This window comes from Rhinoraja longicauda, chromosome 8 (assembly GCF_053455715.1).
Source record: "Rhinoraja longicauda isolate Sanriku21f chromosome 8, sRhiLon1.1, whole genome shotgun sequence".
Taxonomy (NCBI): domain Eukaryota; kingdom Metazoa; phylum Chordata; class Chondrichthyes; order Rajiformes; family Arhynchobatidae; genus Rhinoraja; species Rhinoraja longicauda.
Window position 1 is genome coordinate 22,831,044 of NC_135960.1, and position 19,675 is coordinate 22,850,718.

Below are 19,675 nucleotides of genomic sequence, written 5' to 3' on the forward strand. Positions count from 1 at the left end.
ATCACAGGAACTCTCTCCAGGCTCAGGCTCAGGTTGAAGCAATGCTGGAATACTCCACACAACTGACTGGCACACGCCTTGAGTATCCTGGGGCTGACACCATCGGGACCCGTGGCTTTGCCTGGGCAGAGTCTTCTCAGCTCCTTCCTTACCTGCTCAGCCTTGATGGTCAGGCACGGCAAAGAAAGGGCAGAAGTGGACCAGGGGGATTGAGGGGGAGAGTCTGTCGGGGAACAGGGGAGAGGGTGGGCAGAGGCCCTGCCATCAAATCTATTAAAATCTATTAAAAAAAGTTCAGCTTGTTGGCCCGGTCCTGATTGCTTTCCCTCCCCAAGCCACTGGTCTTCTTGTAGCCTGTAATGCTCTTCATAGCATTCCACAATTCCTCATGTTATTCTGCTGAAGTTTCAGTCCAGATTCCTCCTGTGGTCATCCTTGCCCTGTCTCAGTCTCGTCTTCAGGTCTTTCTGCACCCGTTTCACCTCCTCCCTGTCACCATTCCTGAAGGCCCTCTTCTAGTTGAGACCCAGGGCATGTTGTTGGGGAAACAGTGAACAGTCTCCTCAGGGACAACGTTACCCACACAGAACTTTATGTAGCTGTGATTCACACTGGTGAAAATATGTACAATTCAAAATACATGAAGATAAAATCAATTATCTCACACAAGCTACACTGCTGCTAATAATAAAATTACACTTGACCTTGCCTTGCTAAAATAATCAGCACAATGAAAAAGCATAATGTAAATATACAATATTCATTAGGTCAGGCAGCTTCAGTAAAGAGACAACAGTAATGATCTTTCATTGGAACTTACAAATAAATGTTAGTGTTCAGAAAAACGGTCATCAAACTCAACTTAAAAGTTAATTTAATTTGTCTATTTACATTTTCTATATAGAGTATAATATTGAGCTACACTATGAAATATGTTTCCCTTTGAGTGACCCCAAAAGGAAAGGAATAATGCACTTTAACAAGGTAAATCTACAGAGACTTTGGAAAAAAAAAGGAGATTTTGTCTTCTGAATTCAAGGTTCTATACGTGACTGCTAAACGCCTGATATAAAAATAGAAAATGTTGGAAAAACTTAAACAAGTCAAGAGATATGACTGGAAATTAAAGCAAAGTTATTTTTTTAGGTTGAAGACCTCTCTTCAGATCTGTGCAAAAGAAAAACAAGTTAGATTTAAGTTGCAGAATGGTGGGGGAGGGATGAATAAGGGAAGGGGAATACCTCTATGTTAGGGTGAGATGTCATGGGGATAAGCTGTAGATGGAGTCATCTCAGTGATGGGCTAATGAGGGCAGTTAGAGAGAGATAATCTAAACAGAGATGTGAAATGAGGGCAGTTGGGAAGAGAAAACGTAAGCAGAGGTAATTTGAAGCTGTGAAATGCAGAGTCGTGGGGAATGATGCAGGTCTGGCCATCCAGTGGAGGAAGATAAACTGAGCCAACAATGATAGATGTGTGACTTAGGGCAGGACTCTGGAGAGAGTGAGTTACATGAACTTGTAAAATCCAATATTGAGGCCAGAGGTTTGCAACCTGACCAGGCAGGTGCTGCTCCTCGAGCTTATTTTTGGGATGGTTATAATAATGCAGGACAGCACACACAAAGAGATCAGTGTTCAGGGGGATGGAGAATGAATATGCCAGGTGAATTAAAGCCCAGGGTGCACTGCAAACTTTTAAAAAACCCTGCTGAGCTACAGAGTGGCCAAAATGTAGCTTCCATTTGATGCCCTTACTTAAGAATGGCATAAGAAATTGTTCACGAAGAAACTAAAAACAATTCCTAGATGCCGTCCTGTCTTACAGCTTTATTTTGGAGACATTTTTAGTATTGCCTCACTTCCATGGTGAGCAGCTGTAATGGAAACTGCAGAACTCGGGAGCAGATAGTGCCAGTGACCTTTTGGTTAATTGCATGCGTGAATTGGGGAAGAAAGGTAATGATTTAAACCTGCCCAATTCCCCCCACTCAGAATCAAACTTCTAGTTACTAAGTCTGGACACAGAAGGCCAGGCCCATTAGCCTTAAACTTTGCAGTGTCTGGTGAATTGTTCTGCATGGTTACAGGGCCGCTGACAACACAGTGAAGAAAAATCACCCAGAAACCGCACCCACAGATTTTGACAGCCCACAAACTCCTCTCTCACAACTTTGATAGCCGGTAAATTTTTTATAGCTTTTAAAACTCTGAAATTCAAACATATTTTAAAGCTATAATTAAGTAAAGTTGTATTGCAGACATGGACTTTGTCTCTGGAACTCGTGCTCTGTAATGCTGAGAATGATGTCCCACAGCCTGTATCGTTCCCTTTGCTCTCTATCTATTGTACTTGGATTTGATTGAATGTGTTATCAGATTTGATTGGCTTGCATGTGAAACAAAGCCTTTCACTGTACAGCAGTAAATGTGACATTAATAAAACTAAACCATCAGCCATATGCCAAAGAAATGTTTAGAATCAAAACAACTGAAAACATATGAATAATTAAAACCATTAAAGTAAGGCAAAATTACGTTGAAAAGGAACATTTTGTGAATTTTTCTCCTTGCCTTTCAATCTTATGTTCTAAATCTCATTGAAATCATTAAGTTTACACATGCAATAAGAAGACAGCATGCAGGAGGGAGATAGATAACTTAATAACTTGGTGCCAGGACAACAACCTCGCATTCAATGTCTGCAAATGAAGGAGTTAGTTATCGACTTCAGGAAACATGGAGGAGGAGTATATGCCCCAATCAGCATCAAGGTAGCCAAAGCAGAAATGATTTAGAGCTCAAAGTTTCTTGGCATAAATATTACCGACCACATTGAAGCAACAGCTCAGAAGGCACACCAATGCATCTACTTCCTCAAGAGACTTAGGAAATTCAGTAGGCCTTCAATGACTGATATACTACTACAGATGCGGCATAGAAAGAAGACTGTCGTGTTGTATCGAAGCTTGGTTTGGGAGCAGCTCTGCCCAAGACCACAAGAAATTGCAGCGCTGAGGATGTTGCCCAGTCCATCACACAGACCCGACCTCCCACCATCTACACTTAATGCTGCCTCAGAAAAGTAGCCAGCATAATCAAATACCTCCCCTGGCATTTTATTTCCTCACTACCATCATGTAGAAAATATAGAAGCTTAAAAGCACCTACCACCATATTCAAGAGCAGCTTCTTCCACTGTTATCAGACTTCTGAATGGTCCGTCCATAAGCTAGGGTACTGTATGATTCACCTCTACTTGAGTTTTGCTTGTCTGTATTTATGTGTAGTATTACCTGATATGATTGGATAGCATGCAAAACAAAGCTTTTCATTGTACCTTTGAACATGTTTGAACATGTTACAATAATAAACCTAAACCTAAAGATCTCAGAACCAGCATCAGGACAGACCTGGTATAATAGTGGAGAGGTGTAACTCCAGCACAAAGCTCAGAAGTCTGTGCCTTATTGTCATTTAAATGGCTAAATAGCTGTATTTGCTTTTGAAACCATTGGCAGCAGTTAACAAGACCCAGCCAGAAAAAATATCAGGTTGGCCAGATCTAAACCACTATGTTCTTCTCACTTCTTTAATTCATGCATGTTTAGTTTTTAGTTTAGTTTAGAGATAAAGTGCGGAAACAGGACCTTCGTCCCACTCGGTCCAAGCTGACAAGCGATCCCCAGGGACAATTTTACATTTACCAAGCCAATTAACCTACAAACCCGTACGTCTTTGGAGTGCGGGAGGAAACCAAAGATCTCGGAGAAAATCCTTGCAGGTCACGGGGAGAATGTACAAACTCCATACAGACAGCACCCATTGTTAGGATCAAACCCGGGTCTCTGGCGTGCATTTGCTGTAAGGCAGCAGCTCTACCGCTGCCACACCCAGGTTCCGCCCAGGTTCTACTACAGGTTCTTCACAGTAATCATCTATATAATATTAACTCTTTATAACAGGCCCTTTTCTAGCAAGGCACAGAGCCTCATTCAGTACATGTGGCCTGATGCATTTTCGCAGGCACTGTCATCCTGTGGGATCCTATCCCAAGTTTCACTGACTGTCAAAGCCATCCCCAAATCTGAATGTTAATTAATTAACAGGGTGGCCACGGTGGTGCAGCGGTAGAGTTGCTGCTTTACAGCGCTTGCAGCGCTGGAGGCCCAGGTTCAATCCCGACTATGGCTGCTGCCTGTACGAAGTGTGTACGTTCTCTCCGTGACCGCTTGGATTTTCTCAGAGATCTTCGGTTTCCTCCCACACTCCAAAGATGTACAGGTTTGTAGGTTAATTGGCTTGGTGTATGTGTAAATTGTCCCTAGTGTGCGTCGGATAGTGTTAATGTGCGGGGATCGGTGGTCGATGCGGACTCGTTGGGCTGAAGGGCCTGTTTCCGTGCTGTATCTCTATACTAAACTAATGACAAAGTATGGGGAAAAGGCAGGAACGGGGTACTGATTGTGAATGATCAGCCATGATCACATTGAATGGCTTGAAGGGCCGAATGGCCTCCTCCTGCACCTATTGTCTAATGTCTGGTGTCTCTTGACATTGATAAATATTTAAAATGCCTAGTGGCTTTACAAAAAAAAAAAAATTTGATATTTAATATCAAATATATATCTTTTGAAATAATGGAAAATACTCAAATGTATGCACAATTAAATGAATTCAGCCAATCTATCTTAAAATAAATGATATAATCTACATATTCTTACCCCAGCAGAAAATCCTTCCATGACATCAATAGGGTCCCTGTACTTGCATCAGGTTCAACCTGGTCCAGGCTCCATGGGCAAATTTCCCAAATTGACAGATGTTCTTCTTGCCTCACTGGAAACTAAGGGAAGTCAGCTAACTCAGCACAGGAACAGCTGGCAGGGCAAGCGGCTTTGTGAATGATGCCGCTGCTGTCTTAAAGCTGCAAGAATGCTGGATATCACTTATGTGGAGAAATGCTCCCATGCTCAAACAGGCTTCCACCTTCAATGAAGATCTGCCTCATGTAGTTCCATTGAAGGGAACTTCATAATGGAACAGAAAGAGGAAAGATAATATTTTCAGGAACTCTATGAAAATATAATTCGTTCATCATCTGGTTTTAAGTTTCCAAGTCAAACTTGTTTTGTGTTCATATGGGCACTGGTTCTACAATTGATGGAACATTTCACTGTTTACGGTATGTTATTTATTGTTTTGGACACCGATTGATTTTAAACGTCCCTGTGCAGCGTGTAAATGATTATTTCCAGCTTCCCATGTGTGAAATAAACTTACAAAAGTATTTCAACAACTACAATGCCCTATTTTTCTCTGAAGAATGAACAGACTCTTTACTTCTTTCTTGTTATAAGGAAGAAAATGTTTCAGCTGGACTATTGTTGTCCTTCATTTTGATGAATAACTAGGCACAAAAAAAATCTTTAAAAGCGATACTGTTACTGCAGGACCTGCTTTTTTGAAAACAATATATTGTGCTGAGGAGTCCGCTGAAATGGCACGGTAACAATACACTGACACTGAAAAGATGTTTTGGATTAGGATGCCACACTGTAAGAAATCCATTTGTGCAGTCTGAACAATTGTTCTCTGACAAATAATGTTGGACCAAGTGGGTGTGCGAACGTTAGTGTTTAGTCTTCAAGAGAAAACACAGCATTTTTAAGATGATGGATAACGTACTGCAGATGGTGCCAGCACCAAATCTGTTGTATTCTCTTTTCAGTAGAAAGCACAAAATAACACCTGTCAAATGCCAGCCCTCCAGAATTTAAAATCCCGATGGCTTTAGTTCACTAAATGTTGGCGTACATAAAAGATGCTGTTCAGCAAAGAAAGAGTAGACAGTCGGAACCTTTTTCCCCCAAGGTGGAAATGTCAAAGACAAGAGGCATAACTTTAAGATGAGAGGGAAAATGTTTAAAGAAGTATGCAGGTCGGGATTTGTTTTACGCAGAGAGAGACTGAAATAGTGGCATTTAAGAGGCTGTTAGATAGGCACATAGATATGCAAGGAATGGAGGGAAATGGGTCACATGCGGGCAGAAGAGATTAGTTTATGTTGGCTTCATGTTCGGTACAGACATTGTGGGCCAAAGGCCTTTCCTGTGCTGTACTGTTCTATGTTCTGTGAATGCTTTTACTTTTTCTTGTTGAAAATACATGGAGTGGAATGCGATTTCTAATTGACTGCAATTGATGAAAAACCTTTAGACAGCCAGAATAGAGATGATTAAATTATTCACCTATTGATCAAGCGCGCGGTGTTAAATTTTCAAATGAGATTTATTTTATGCACATAATGTATGTTACCCATCCTCCTCTCACTTCTTCTTTTTGTGGAAATTATCCTTCTTTTACCAGGAGAAGTTGCTTTTGTTGCTTCCTCTGCTCCTTAAAAGATTGCTGCGTAATTTGACTTTGTTTACTGTCAATGAACTGCTTGGAAGCCATATAAAAAAACATTACCTCCCAATTCCTGCACATTCCCCTGTCCAAATAGTTAGGCAATAGAGTTGGTAATAAGTACTCAGTTTTTGTTTAGACTGGTATGTCGTTAAGGACTAATGAACAGGTTGCTGACTAGTTATAGGCTTCTGAATGAATGATAGTTTATTATCACATGTGTGCAAGTTCCATGACGGCATGATGGTGAAAGTGCTAGATGATGGAGATGAGTCGGAAGCCTTTCCAGTGACAAACGGCGTGAAGCAAGGTTGTGTTCTTGCCCCTACACTCTTCAGCACTCTACACTCTACACTCTGCCATGCTGACTGATGCCTTCCGTGATTGCCAGGATGGAATACACATCAGGTACAGGACTGAAGCAGGCTGTTCAACCTCAGGCGCCTGCAAGCTGTTACAAAGGTGAAGGAGACCATCATCAGAGATTTCTTGTTTGCTGATGACTGCGCCCTCAATGCCAGCACAGAGCAGAAGATGCAGCATGAAATGGACTGCTTCTCACAGGCCATTAGCACCAAAAAGTCTGAAGTTATGTACCAGCCTGCGCCTGGAAAGCCCTACCAGGAACCACGCATCACGGTGAAGGGGCAGAATCTACAGGCAGTCGACAGCTTTACCTATCTGGGCAGTACACTCTCGCGAGTGGTGAACATTGACGCTGAGGTCAACAACAGGATTGCCAAGGCCAGCGCTGCCTTTGGGCGACTCTGTGAGAATGTTTGGGAGTGGAGAGGACTCAGCCTTACCTCCAAGCTGAAGGTCTACCGTGCAGTGGTACTCACCACTCTTCTCTATGCCAGTGAGACCTGGACTGTCTACAGCAGACATGCCAAACAGCTCAACCACTTTCACTTGAGCTGCCTACGCAGACTCCTTCACATCAGGTGGCAGGACAAAATTCCCGACACAGAGGTCTTGGAACGGGCCGGAATCCCCAGCGTCCACACCCTCCTACGGAAAGCCCAAGCCAGTTGGCAGGCCATGTCATCAGAATGCCCGAGAGTCGACTGCCAAAACAGCTTCTGTATGGAGAACTGTGTCAGAGCAAGCGCTCAGTAGGAGGTCAGAAGAAACGGTTTAAAGACTGCCTCAAAGTGTCCCTCAAAGACTTGGACATCAACCTCAGCACTTGGACGTCTCTTGCTCTGGACCGTCCAACCTGGTCCAGCAAGCTCACCACAGGAGCCCGTGCAGCAGAGAACAGACGCACTGCAGAGGCCCAGAGGAAACGCACCGCGCGCAAGGCCCGGGTTACCTCCACTTCCACTGCAGCACCCATCCACTTGTGTCCTACATGTGGGCGTGCCTTCCAGGCCCGGATTGGCCTCAGCAGGCACTTCCGGACCCACAGTCACCAATCCTCCAACTGAAAGTGAAGTCATGGTCATCTTCGAACCCGAAGGACGAACAACAACAACAAGTTATGCAAAGAGTCGCCACATGAAGGACGCCGACAAAGTTACAAAGTATTCCTTTTGTAGTCCCCTTAGTTCTGTTCTGTGGCAGGTCCTCCTTTGTTCTCCCTCTCGGCAGCCCCCCCCCCCACCCTCCCCACCCCCCCCACCCCCCCCCCCCCACCCCCCCCCCCCCCACCCCCCCACCCCCCACCCCCACTGGAACCTCCTATGTTCTCCCTCTCAGTAGTTCCCCATGCAGGGTCCTTCAGGATTTGAGGATTTTATTCCTTGAGTTCAGGAAGCTGAGGGGTGATCTTATAGAGGTGTATAAAATCATGAGGAGAATTCATAGGGTGAATGCACAGGTCCTTTTACCCAAGAAAGGGGAATCAAGAACCAGAAGATATAGAGTTAAGATGTAATAGGAACCTGAGGGGCAACTTATTCACACAGTGGGTATATTGAACAAGCTGCCAGTGGAGGTAGTTAAGGTACATGTAATAACAACATTTAAAAGGACAGGTGCATGGACATGAAAGGTTTAGAGGGATATAGACAAATGGGGGTACAATAGATTAGCTTAGGTGTGGCATCTTGGTTGGTATGGAGGATTTGGGCTGAAGGACTTGTTTTTGTGCTGTATGACTCCATGACTTTGAATTTGATGTGAATGCCTGCCTTCTCCTATACAAGGCATGGGTTCACATCAGGTTCCAGCAAGAAATCCCCTGTGGATAGGCTGCCAGTGAGGACTGTCAGTGTTGGGCGGGATCTGAGTGAGTGCTGGTCAATGCTGGGAGAGGCAGCATCTTGACAGAGTTTTGGTACCTGATGGTCTCTCCACCTTAGAGTTATTTCATGCCTTCCCTTGTATATGACACAAGCCACAGTTCTTTCATGTTGCCATTGAGAGATTAGAGCGAAATCCTGGTTAGAGAGAACCATAATGATGAGAAAAACAATAGCTTTGTGTTAAATGCACTTACATTCTTTTTCTAGGGAATGCTTTCAGTAATCCAAAGAGAAAATGTGGTGCGATGTTGTGGGATGTGGTGGAAATTATGGGAAACCCAAATGGAAAAACCTAAACATAGGAGTTGAGTTCATTATGCAACACATTCAACATCATCCAGTTTAAAAACAAATATAAACACATGATTTTTTCTAGGTACAGTGAGGAGGGGGATTAACAGTCACCAGGGGTCTACATATAATAACACATCATTATTTAAATAAGTATATCTATATGAACATATAAGGGTGTATGAGTATTTTTGTATTAATATCTGATACTTGATAAATATTGATTAGGGAATGGGGGTAGGATTAAATAAGTTCACACTTCTTCCAACTCCTTTTCGCACATGTTAAGTAATGGATGAAATTCCTTGTATTTCTTCTGTTTTTTTGTTTATTTTGTTTTTTAATTGATGTCTTTTAACATGTTCGAAATAAAATAAAATGAATGAAAAAAAAAAAAAATGAATTTATCATTTTCTGTGATATTGCCCTTTTCTTGTCCTTTAGCATAATTATGCTCTAGGTTTTGTTAATCTTATAATCCCTGGGCCAACTGCAAAACCTAAATCGACACTGTATTCAAAACTTGATGCTGCGCATAATTGCAAAGAATGACAAACCCCTGAGCCATTCCAGATGTTGCAGGATTGTAATTACTAGCAAGTTCAAAAATAGCATAACCACTAAATCAACCAACAGTCAGGTTATGGAGGGTTATGAGCTGTGACGGAATTGTAGTTTCAGATGTTGTTTGTTAGAATTTCAGCTGAGACCTTGGTTGCAATTTGTTCCAACCCAAGAGTTCATTTTTATGGTTGCAAGCATCAATGAATGACACAAGCTGCTGATGAATTAGAAATTCTGAACAAAACAGAAGTGAAGGAGAATAGTAGCTGAAGCCATTTAATACACATTTCTAGAAATCCTTCTTTGAATTCAGAATCTATATACTAAAACTCTTGTTTGTTTGTTCGTTTGTTCCTGAACTACAGCCAAAACGGTACACGATAGTGCGATAATCTTAGGCACACCTTACTCACCGTTGTCCCTTTGGTGCTAATGGAAGTAGTTTCATTGAAATTGGTTTTATATATTTAAAGTTATTCACATTTTAAAGTTTAAATCTATCTCCTAGGGAGGGAGGGGGAAGGGAGGGAGGGAGGGAGGGAGGGAGGGGGTGGAGGGAGGGGGGAGAGAGGGGGAGGGCAGGGGGGAGGAGAAGAGGGAGGGGAAGAGCGTGGGAGGAGGGAGGGGGAGGGGGGAGGGGAAGGGGAGGGGATAGGGAAGAAGGGAGGGGGAGGAGGGAGGGAGGGGAGGGGGAGGGGGCGAGGGTGGAGAGAGGGGGAGAGAGAACAATTTGAGATTTGTAATAGAAAAAAACACATGTGGTTAAAGTGCATATTGTCAGATTTTAATAAAGGCCATTTTTATACACTTTGGTTTCACCATGTAGAAATTACTGCTCTGTTTATACATAGTCCCCCCCTATTTCAGGGCACCATAATGTTTGGGACACATGGCTTCACGAGTGTTTGGATTTGGAAACTTTTATTGCTGTTTATCAACATGAGGACCAAAGTTGTGCCAATGAAAGTCAAAGAAGCCATTGTGAGACTGAGAAACAAGAATAAAACAGTTAGAGACATCAGCCAAACCTTAGGTTTACCAAAATCAACTGTTTGGCACATCATTAAGAAGAAAGAGAGCACTGGTGATCTTACTAATCGCAAAGGGACTGGCAGGCCAAGGAAGACCTCCACAGCTGATGATAGAAGAATCCGCTCTATAATAAAGAAAAATCCCCAAACACCTGTCCAACAGATCAGGTGTCAGGTGTGGATTTGTCAATGACCACTGTCTGCAAAAGACTTCATGAACAAAAATACAGAGACTACCCTGCAAGTTGCAAACCACTGGCTAGCCGCAAAAATAGGATGGCCAGGTTACAGTTTGCCAAGAAGTACTTAAAGCAACAACCACAGTTCTGGAAAAAGGTCTTGTGGACAGATGAGACGAAGATTAACTTATATCAGAGTGATGGCAAGACCAAAGTATGGAGGAAAGAAAGAACTGCCCAAGATCCTAAGCATTCCACCTCATCTGTGAAACATGGTGGTGGGGCTGTTGTGGCCTGGCTGCTGAAGGAACTGGCTCACTTATCTTCATTGATGATACAACTACTGATGGTAGTAGCATAATGAATTCTGAAGTGTATAGACACATCCTACCTGATCGTTCAAACAAATGCCCCAAAACTCATTGGCCGGCAGTTCATTGTTCAGCAAGACAATGATCCCAAACATACTGCTAAAGCAACAAAGGAGTTTTACAAAGCAAAAAATTGGTCAATTCTTGAGAGGCCAAGTAAATCACCCGATCTGAACCCAATTGAACATGCCTTTTATATGCTGAAGAGAAAACTGAAGGGGACTAGCCCCCAAAACAAGCAAAAGCTAAAGATGGCTGCAATACCTGGGAGAGCATCACCAGAGAAGACACCCAACAACTGGTGGTGTCCATGAATCACAGACTTCAAGCAGTCATTGCATGCAAAGGATGTGCACAAAATACTAAACATGACTACTTTCATTTACATGACATTGCTGCGTCCCAAACATTATGGTGTCCTGAAATGTGGGGACTATGTATAAACACTGCAGTAATTTCTACATGATGAAACCAAAATGTATAAAAATGGCCTTTATTAAAATCTGACAATATGCACTTTAACCACATGTGATTTTTTTCTATTACAAATCTCAAATTGTGGAGTACAGAGGCAAATAAATAAATGATGGGTCTTTGTCCCAAACATTATGGAGGGCACTGTATCACAGCATTACCGCAACTTGTATACTTGCTATGATTAGCATTCACTTCCCTGCTTTTTAAAGTACTTTGAGAGACCCCTTTCCATGAGGTGGATCATAGAAAAATCTTAGTTTTCTTAATTTGGATGTGCATTTCTTTAAATGGTGAAGCTTAAAGTTACACACACTATGGACCAGAATTTTTGATGTTAGTAACATTGTGGATATGAGAATGTTACTGACACATGCTATCACAACATATACTGTAAAATGTATCTTGCACTAAACATTATTCCTTTTATTATTTATCTGAACAGTGTGGACGGCTCGATTGTAATCATGCATTGTCTTTCCAATGACTGGTTAGCATGCAACAAAAGCTTTTCACTGTACCTCAATACACATGACAATAAACTAAATTAAACTAATAGTATTCATCATTTGGGCGTTTCTAACAAAACAGAAATTCCTGAAAGTGAATAAGAAATTATTTCACAGCATATAACAGAATATGAAACTGAAAAATTCCTTCACTGTTAAGCACTGGTTTTTGTAGGTATTGTAGTGTTATCTTCATATCAATATTTCTTAAAAGTAAAGATTTAAATTCTTATAAATTAACATAATTAAAACTGTTGCCATGTTCTTGGCTGTAGCCATGCACGGTTGATTTTAAGTTATTACCACAATTACTGACACTCGATAAACAGTAGAGTGGCAATGTATCTTTAATGACAAAATTATAATAGGATCACATACAATGCTGCTAATGCTATCGAGGCAAATACGCATCAGACACACTTACCTCTGTGAGCTAATGCAACAATGGACCTGTTTCTGCTCTGCTTTCCTTCTGCATTTTTGCTCGAACAGGAGCGAGAGCAGACTGACCATTCAGACCATTCACTGAGAACACAGTCAGCACGACAAGGCACCTCACATGCCCAGCCAATATGGAGAGAGGACTCCTTGCAAAGGTCTTCAGGTACCATCTCAGCTACAAAACAAAAAGAAAAACCCTTCAAATAAAATAGTCGCTTGATCTTCAAAGTCAGTGCAAATTTTGAATTTAAATCAAGCTCAAGAGAATGAGATCAAGAGTGTGCAATTGACATATGCAGTGTATATATATATCAGAACAATGAGATTCTTATTTATTACAGGTTTACATTAGAGAAGCATATTTGGCACAGCAACAACAATGAATATTCAATAAATCATCAGTAATTTCAAGGAAACTAGACGATGATAATGCAAAAAATTGAAGTGTGTTGAGCGTCTATAATAATGTTAAGTCTGCAGTGATTTGGTAGGATTAAACTGCTTGAAGTTGGGTTGTGGTTCAGATTGGGCAGGATGGTTCAAGAGCATGTTGATAGAAGGGAAGAAGCTGTCCTTGAAACTTGTGGGAACAGTTTTCAGGCTCCTGTATCTTCTTTCTAGCGAGAAGGGAGCAGGCTAGGGTTTTACTGGGCTTTGATGATATTAGACAATAGACAATAGATGCAGGAGTAGGCCATTCGGCCCTTCGAGCCATCACCGCCATTCAATGTGATCATGGCTGATCATTCACAATCAGTACCCTGTTCCTGCCTTCTCCCCATACCCCCTGACCCCGCTATCTTTAAGAGTCTATCTAGCTCTCTCTTGAAAGCATCCAGAGAATTGGCCTCCACTGCCTTCTGAGGCAGAGAATTCCACAGATTCACAACTCTCTGACTGAAAAAGTTTTTCCTCATCTCCATTCTAAATGGCCTACCCCTTATTCTTAAACTGCGGCCCCTGGTTCTGGAGTCCCCCAACATTGGGAACATGTTTCCTGCCTCTAATGTGTCCAATCCCTTAATAATCTTATAATTTTCAATAAGATCCCCTCTCATCCTTCTAAATTCCAGTGTATACAAGACTAGTCTCTCAAGTTTTTCAACATACGACAGTCCCGCCATTCCGGGAATTAACCTAGTGAACCTACGCTGCACGCCCTCAATAGCAAGAATATCCTTCCTGGATATTAGCTGCTTTTTTGAGGCAATGCTTCAAGCAGGCAATGACCACCACTTTCTACAGTCTCCATCACTCCTGGGCATCTGAATTTCCAAACCAGGCCGTGTTGCAACCAATGTCTTTCTCTTCATCATGCACTTGTAGAAGTTCAAACGAGCATTTAGCAAATATTAATTAACATGGGAAACTGAATGGACTATTCTTTTCCATTCTGTTCAATCGATGAATCAATAGACAATAGACAATAGACAATAGGCAATAGGTGCAGGAGTAGGCCATTCAGCCCTTCGAGCCAGCACCGCCATTCAATGCGATCATGGCTGATCACTCTCAATCAGTACCCCGTTCCTGCCTTTTCCCCATACCCCCTCACTCCGCTATCCTTAAGAGCTCTATCCAGCTCTCTCTTGAAAGCATCCAATGAACTGGCCTCCACTGCCTTCTGAGGCAGAGAATTCCACACCTTCACCACTCTCTGACTGAAAAAGTTCTTCCTCATCTCCGTTCTAAATGGCCTACCCCTTATTAATAATAATAATAATAATAATATTCATTTATTGTCATTGCAACGAGTACAACGAAATTAAACTGTGGCCCCTTGTTCTGGACTCCCCCAACATTGGGAACATGTTTCCTGCCTCTAATGTGTCCAATCCCCTAATGTTTCAATCAGATCACAGATGACTTGGTTGCAACTGTTCAGCGCTGCCGTCGCAGCTGCGGCTTGCCTGCAGTCCGTCTGTCTTTTGTGTTTTTTGTTGTTTTTGTCTGAATTGTAGTTTTAATATGATGTAGTGTTGTATGTTATGTTTTGGGGGGGGGGGGTGGGAGGGAACGGGAACTGTAAAATTCTCTCTCCCGAACAGAGACGCGACCTTTGTTCTGTGTCGTGTCTCCGTTCCCGTTGCGGCCTACCACCAGCCATGCACCTGGGACCACCTGGGGCTCTGGTTCGCAGAGCCCACGGCCCGGACTCACCACCTGCGGCGCTGGCTGCCTGCGGATGCTGCGGGCGCGGCTGCGAATCGACTCCGGAGGCTCCGGCGCGGGCCGCGTGGACGTCGGAAGCCCGCAGCCCCCTGGGTGGGGGCCGACATCGGGAGCTCCGGCAGCGGCAGAGGCAGCGTGTTCGCCCGCCCCAAATCGCGGGGCTTGGGTCGGCCCGCCGCGGACCTTTCACCCTCCGGCGCGGCCTGAAATAGGCCGTGGACCTTTCACCTCCCAGCGGGGGCTTCAATATCGGGAGCCCCGACCGTCCCGACGTGGCAACTCCAACAGCCTGGCCGCGGGAGAAGACGGCAGGGAAGAGAAAATGACATTTTGGCCTTCCATCACAGTGAGGAGGGACTGGAGGAGACTCACTGTGATGGATGTTTCTTTTTGTTTGGTGTTAGTTGTGATTGTATGTGTTATTGCATTTTTATTAATTAATCTTATTGGTCTTATTGTTCAACTGCGGGTAATGTTTCATTTGACTACACATTTATGTGTATGTGACAAATAAACGACTATTGACTATTGACTATTTCATTATAGCTCTTGATTCTCTGAGCCCAACAACAAGCTTCTGCTGTTAGTCTGGAAAAATGCAAGTTCTCCAGAACTTTCTTCAAAATTTCAAGATTTCCACTTTGTTTCTTTTAAGAGCACTTTATCAACATCACTCCCACTCAGGCTTCAACATTAAGATTGTGCACTTCTCTTCCAGCTTCCACACCAGGGGAAATCAGTCTGAAGAAGGGTATTGAGCTGAAATATCACCCAGCCTGTATCAAGGGCTTTCATATTTCAAGAACCACTCAGGGTAGGGACATAGAGCTGGAGGGAAGGGACTGGTAAGTTTTCATTTGGAGGTCATGGAAGAGAAGGTAGTGCTATGCAAGGGAGGTCATTGAAACTCAGTGTTCAAAGATAACTGGCTGCATCTGAAACTCCTTTTCCAGCAGCCAACAGGCAGAGCGAACCCATGACATTTCTAGAATTATTGACTTCCAAATTACATCCAAAGGATTTGTTTTAGGATGGTTGCTGGCGAGTGTGTGAATGACCCAAAGGGATTTTCACTATTTTTCCACCGTGTTATATGGATGAGTCGAGTCCCTCAGGAATCAACGGTAGTAAGCCACATCCTGACATCAGTGACACACAGCCCCAATTTAAAAATAAGTAAAAAACACAGAGGAAGAAGAGTAAATTGTCAGAGTCAAAAAGAATAGATAACCATCTATTCACAATTCATAGAAATAAAAGAAGGGTCTGAAGAAGGGTCTCGACCCAAAACGTCACCCATTCCTTCTCTCCAGAGATGCTGCCTGGCCCGCTGAGTTACTCCAGCTTTTTGTGTCTATCTTTGAAATAAAAGAGGGCACTATTCAGAAAAGAGGAAGTATGCAAAGAAGTAATATTAAAAATACTGCAAACTAAAAGAAACATTGCTGGATCAGCGATCAAGGAAAGTTTGCTTATTGAAGGCTTAGTGTGAAATGACAGGTGGGAATGCATACATATATAAATTGTACACAAATTATACAATGTAGATGGACAAAGACTTGGAAAGAGTGGAAACGCTGGAAATGAAGAAGTGGCCAAATTTTGTTTGAGTATTTAATATTTTGTTTCCACCCAGCAGCTGGTAAAAGACTGGCTGGCTATCAAATAAAAGGTCTGGTTTGAAGAAAAAGGGAGGGTGGGAGATTGAAAGAAAGAGGGGAAAGGAAGTGTGAGACAGGAGGAGGAAGAGAGAGAGGAGAGGCAGAGAAGAAGAAAGGAGGAAAGGAAGGAGTAAAGGAGAAAGAGAAAGAAAGAGATGCTTAGAGATGGGAGAAAAAGGTCACACCGGAGACGACAAAAAGTTCACGCGAAAAGGGTGACGAGCTATGAAAAAAAGGTAGTGATAGAGATAATTAGGAAATAGGAAATGATGGTCTGGCTAAAGAGGCGAGGAATTTATCACAATGGGATAGAGACCCCATAAGGGGGGCGAGGGGAGATTGCAGGTAAAAAGGAATCAGGCAAGTTATCATCAAACAGTGGTGCAGCGGTTGAGCTGCAGCCTTACAGTGCCATAGATCCAGATTTGATCCTGACTATGGGTACTGTCTGTACGGTGTTTGTACATTCTCCCTGTGACCACGTGGGTTCTCCCCAGGTGCTCCTGTTTCCTCCCACACTCCAAAGACGTACAGGTTTGTAGATTAATTTGTTTCCGTAAACAAATCGTAAATTGTCCCTCGTGTGCGGGGTAGTGCTAGTGTACGGGGTGATCACTGGTCGGCTCAGACTCAGTGGGCCAAAGGGCCTGCTTCTTTGGTGTATCTCTAAGCCTAATTTGGAAAATTCAGATGCAAAACTGTTGCGTAAATTCAGATTATTAGGTGGGCTCAATTTTCGTATTTTGTTTGTGTATGTTTGTGTGCGTGTGTGTGACAGACAGAGAGGGTTGGAGGTATACGTGTGTGTGTGTGTGCATGTGTGAGACAGACAGAGAGGGTGACAGTTATATGGGTGTGTGTGCGTGGGTTCTTATGCGAGCATATGTGGGCGCTTATGCGTGCGTATGTGTGCATGTGTATGTGCCTGTGTGTCTGCATGTGTGTGTGGAGGGGAGAGGATGCGTAAAGCTATTTTGGTTGACACGACAATGAAGAGAATCAGATCACAGGAGGAAAGTCTCTCAGCTAGTCGGGGGAGCTGTTTGTGCTTTAATTTATTCACGTTTAACAATTTTTTTAAATGTTCAATATTTTTTCTTACATTTAAATGTTGTTTTATAGTAGTGATGACTAACTTTACAATTATGGACTATGGTGATTGTGATGTAAATTGGCAATTTTCGAGCCAGCTGACAATACTGGCAGATGTTTCCACTTCAGGTTTGGCTCTAATTAGATTTGAGTGTGGAAGGATTTTGATGATCAGTTTCCAATCACCTTCGTTGCTTGATGCATTGCTGGAGAACAGATTAGCATCTGCATTGCTATCTTCTTGCTCCCAGGGATTTCCAGGTCCATGGTTCCCGACACACCTCCCACAATCAGGATTTACAACTATTCTCCACCCTGAAATCTGGAAACTGATCACGCAGTCCATTTTCAGTTGTACGGTAGTGAAAGAAACAGCACAACACAATCTTGTTTTTAGGCACTTTGTATGTTCGCAACATTCACAGTACCCGAGGTGAAAATATCAGACAAAATTGATTTAAATAAAAGCAGATCACAGACTTCTGTGCATGAACTGCAAAAAAATGCAGGTCTTTGACTTTCTGATGTATTTGGAATACCAAATCCATCACTCAAGTTATATGGAGTTTGGCATCCAATCGCTCTTTCTTGTTAAGATTCCTCAGCATGTACACTGGGGAATATGCTCCTGTACAGGATCTAACGCTCCGTTCTCTTGAAAGGGAATTGTAGGTCAGCAGTTACCACTTAAATTATTGTTTTAAAAAAATATTCCTCTGGTGTTTATTGTCTATTTTGTTTAATAAATCTTTAAGGTGTTTCAATTCACTTCATTTTAAATCATAATCATTTTGTTTACCTTATTATTTACTTCAATTTAAGAGTTTTTAAAAGCCTCTGAATGTCAGTCATTTATAAATTGTTAAATGACACTGATAGTTTGTACAGCTGTTGGGGGGGGGAGGGGGACTAGTTTGTGTGGGCTGTCAGATCTGTGTTGCCAGTCAAACTTTCAGGAATATTTCAGAAACAGGTTCAATGCACTGCTTGAGGCCATATTCAGACCACATAAACTACTTTGTGCCATCAGATATGCTGTTTGTATCCAGACCTGGTTGGTGTGGGCATGGAGAGACTGCAAGCAACAATTCTGGGTGGTGGACAAGTCCAAAATGATTAGCTCCATTACTCAAAATTGTAACAAGAGATTAACGTTGGGCACAGGTTTTTGATTTTTATTGAATATTGAATATTGAATTTTTTTAAACTTCATCTCAGCACGGATTAGCCACGAAAAATAAAGAATGGTGTGGTTTATTGACTCAGAGGGAGGCTACAACAAATATAAGTATACCGTTATGGCGAGTCTGGAGGCTCGTTCTTTGTTGAAGAAGTTTATTGCGACAGCAACTTTCGATTACAAAGTATAACGAATGAGATTACAGACAACCATTAATTCTAACTGTTCACTTCGAAGAACTCTCCTAACTCACTGGTTTTGGGCGCCAAAACCACACGTGACGTCGCTGTCCAATCAGCGGGCTCAACTCCTTGGACCAATCCCTACGGTCGCACTCACATGTGACCTTGCTGGCCAATCTGAGGGTTCGACTCCTAGGACTAATCTCTATGGTCGCTACACCGTAGGCCTTCATTAAAATGACGTAAATTCCTAACAGATAGAACAAGTTGGCTATTAAATAGCACTGCAGGTCAGTCTCAGCAGCTCACAGGATTCTCCTTGACTAAATTCTTGAGCAGTTCAAGTTATTAAGCCAAGGTTTTGGAATCCATCTTAAAAATCTGTTAGTCGCTTTACTTAAATTCCATGCTGTACTGCCTACTTTAATGGCTGATTTTTATGAACACCAAATATCTTCAACTTAATCAAAGATGTAGACCAGCCCATAACTCATCCTTCTCATTGATGGAAAATGGCAGTAAGGAATTTCCTTAGCTCATGAAGTCACCACAGAGTCATCTACTTTCTTCTTTAGTATTTGACTAATTTCTGAAAGGCAGTAATTAAAGAAAAGGATCAATGCAGCACCATCCCTATTGCCATTATCAAGCTGCATCAAGGTTTGTTTCCTAGCCAATGTCCACACTGCACCAGTAGCCTCTGTGAGGTTTTCATACTGTATTTTCCAGTCCCGTGCTGATGCTGGGTGAGTGAGTGGGTGAAACAACCTATTTTGCAAGTTTTTGCAAAACATGCCTTTGCAAGTTTTATCGATTGGAAACCTATTCTCATTTGTTTAGAAAAAAAATTTGTTATTAAAGGTCCTGTC

General features: G+C 42.5%; 1 protein-coding gene across 4 annotated transcripts in view; it reads right to left on the reverse strand.

Moving 5' to 3' along the window:
* thsd7ba (thrombospondin, type I, domain containing 7Ba) overlaps positions 1 to 19,675 on the reverse strand; it is a 681,502-nt gene that overhangs the window by 279,963 nt on the left and 381,864 nt on the right. For 3 of the 4 annotated variants that reach the window (XM_078403389.1, XM_078403388.1, XM_078403390.1), the window contains exon 9: positions 12,503 to 12,694. The exons of the other annotated variant lie outside the window; for it this stretch is intronic. In XM_078403389.1, the coding sequence (XP_078259515.1) occupies positions 12,503 to 12,694 (192 nt within the window). The remainder of the gene's footprint in view (positions 1 to 12,502; positions 12,695 to 19,675) is intronic. 4 annotated transcript variants of the gene reach the window in all.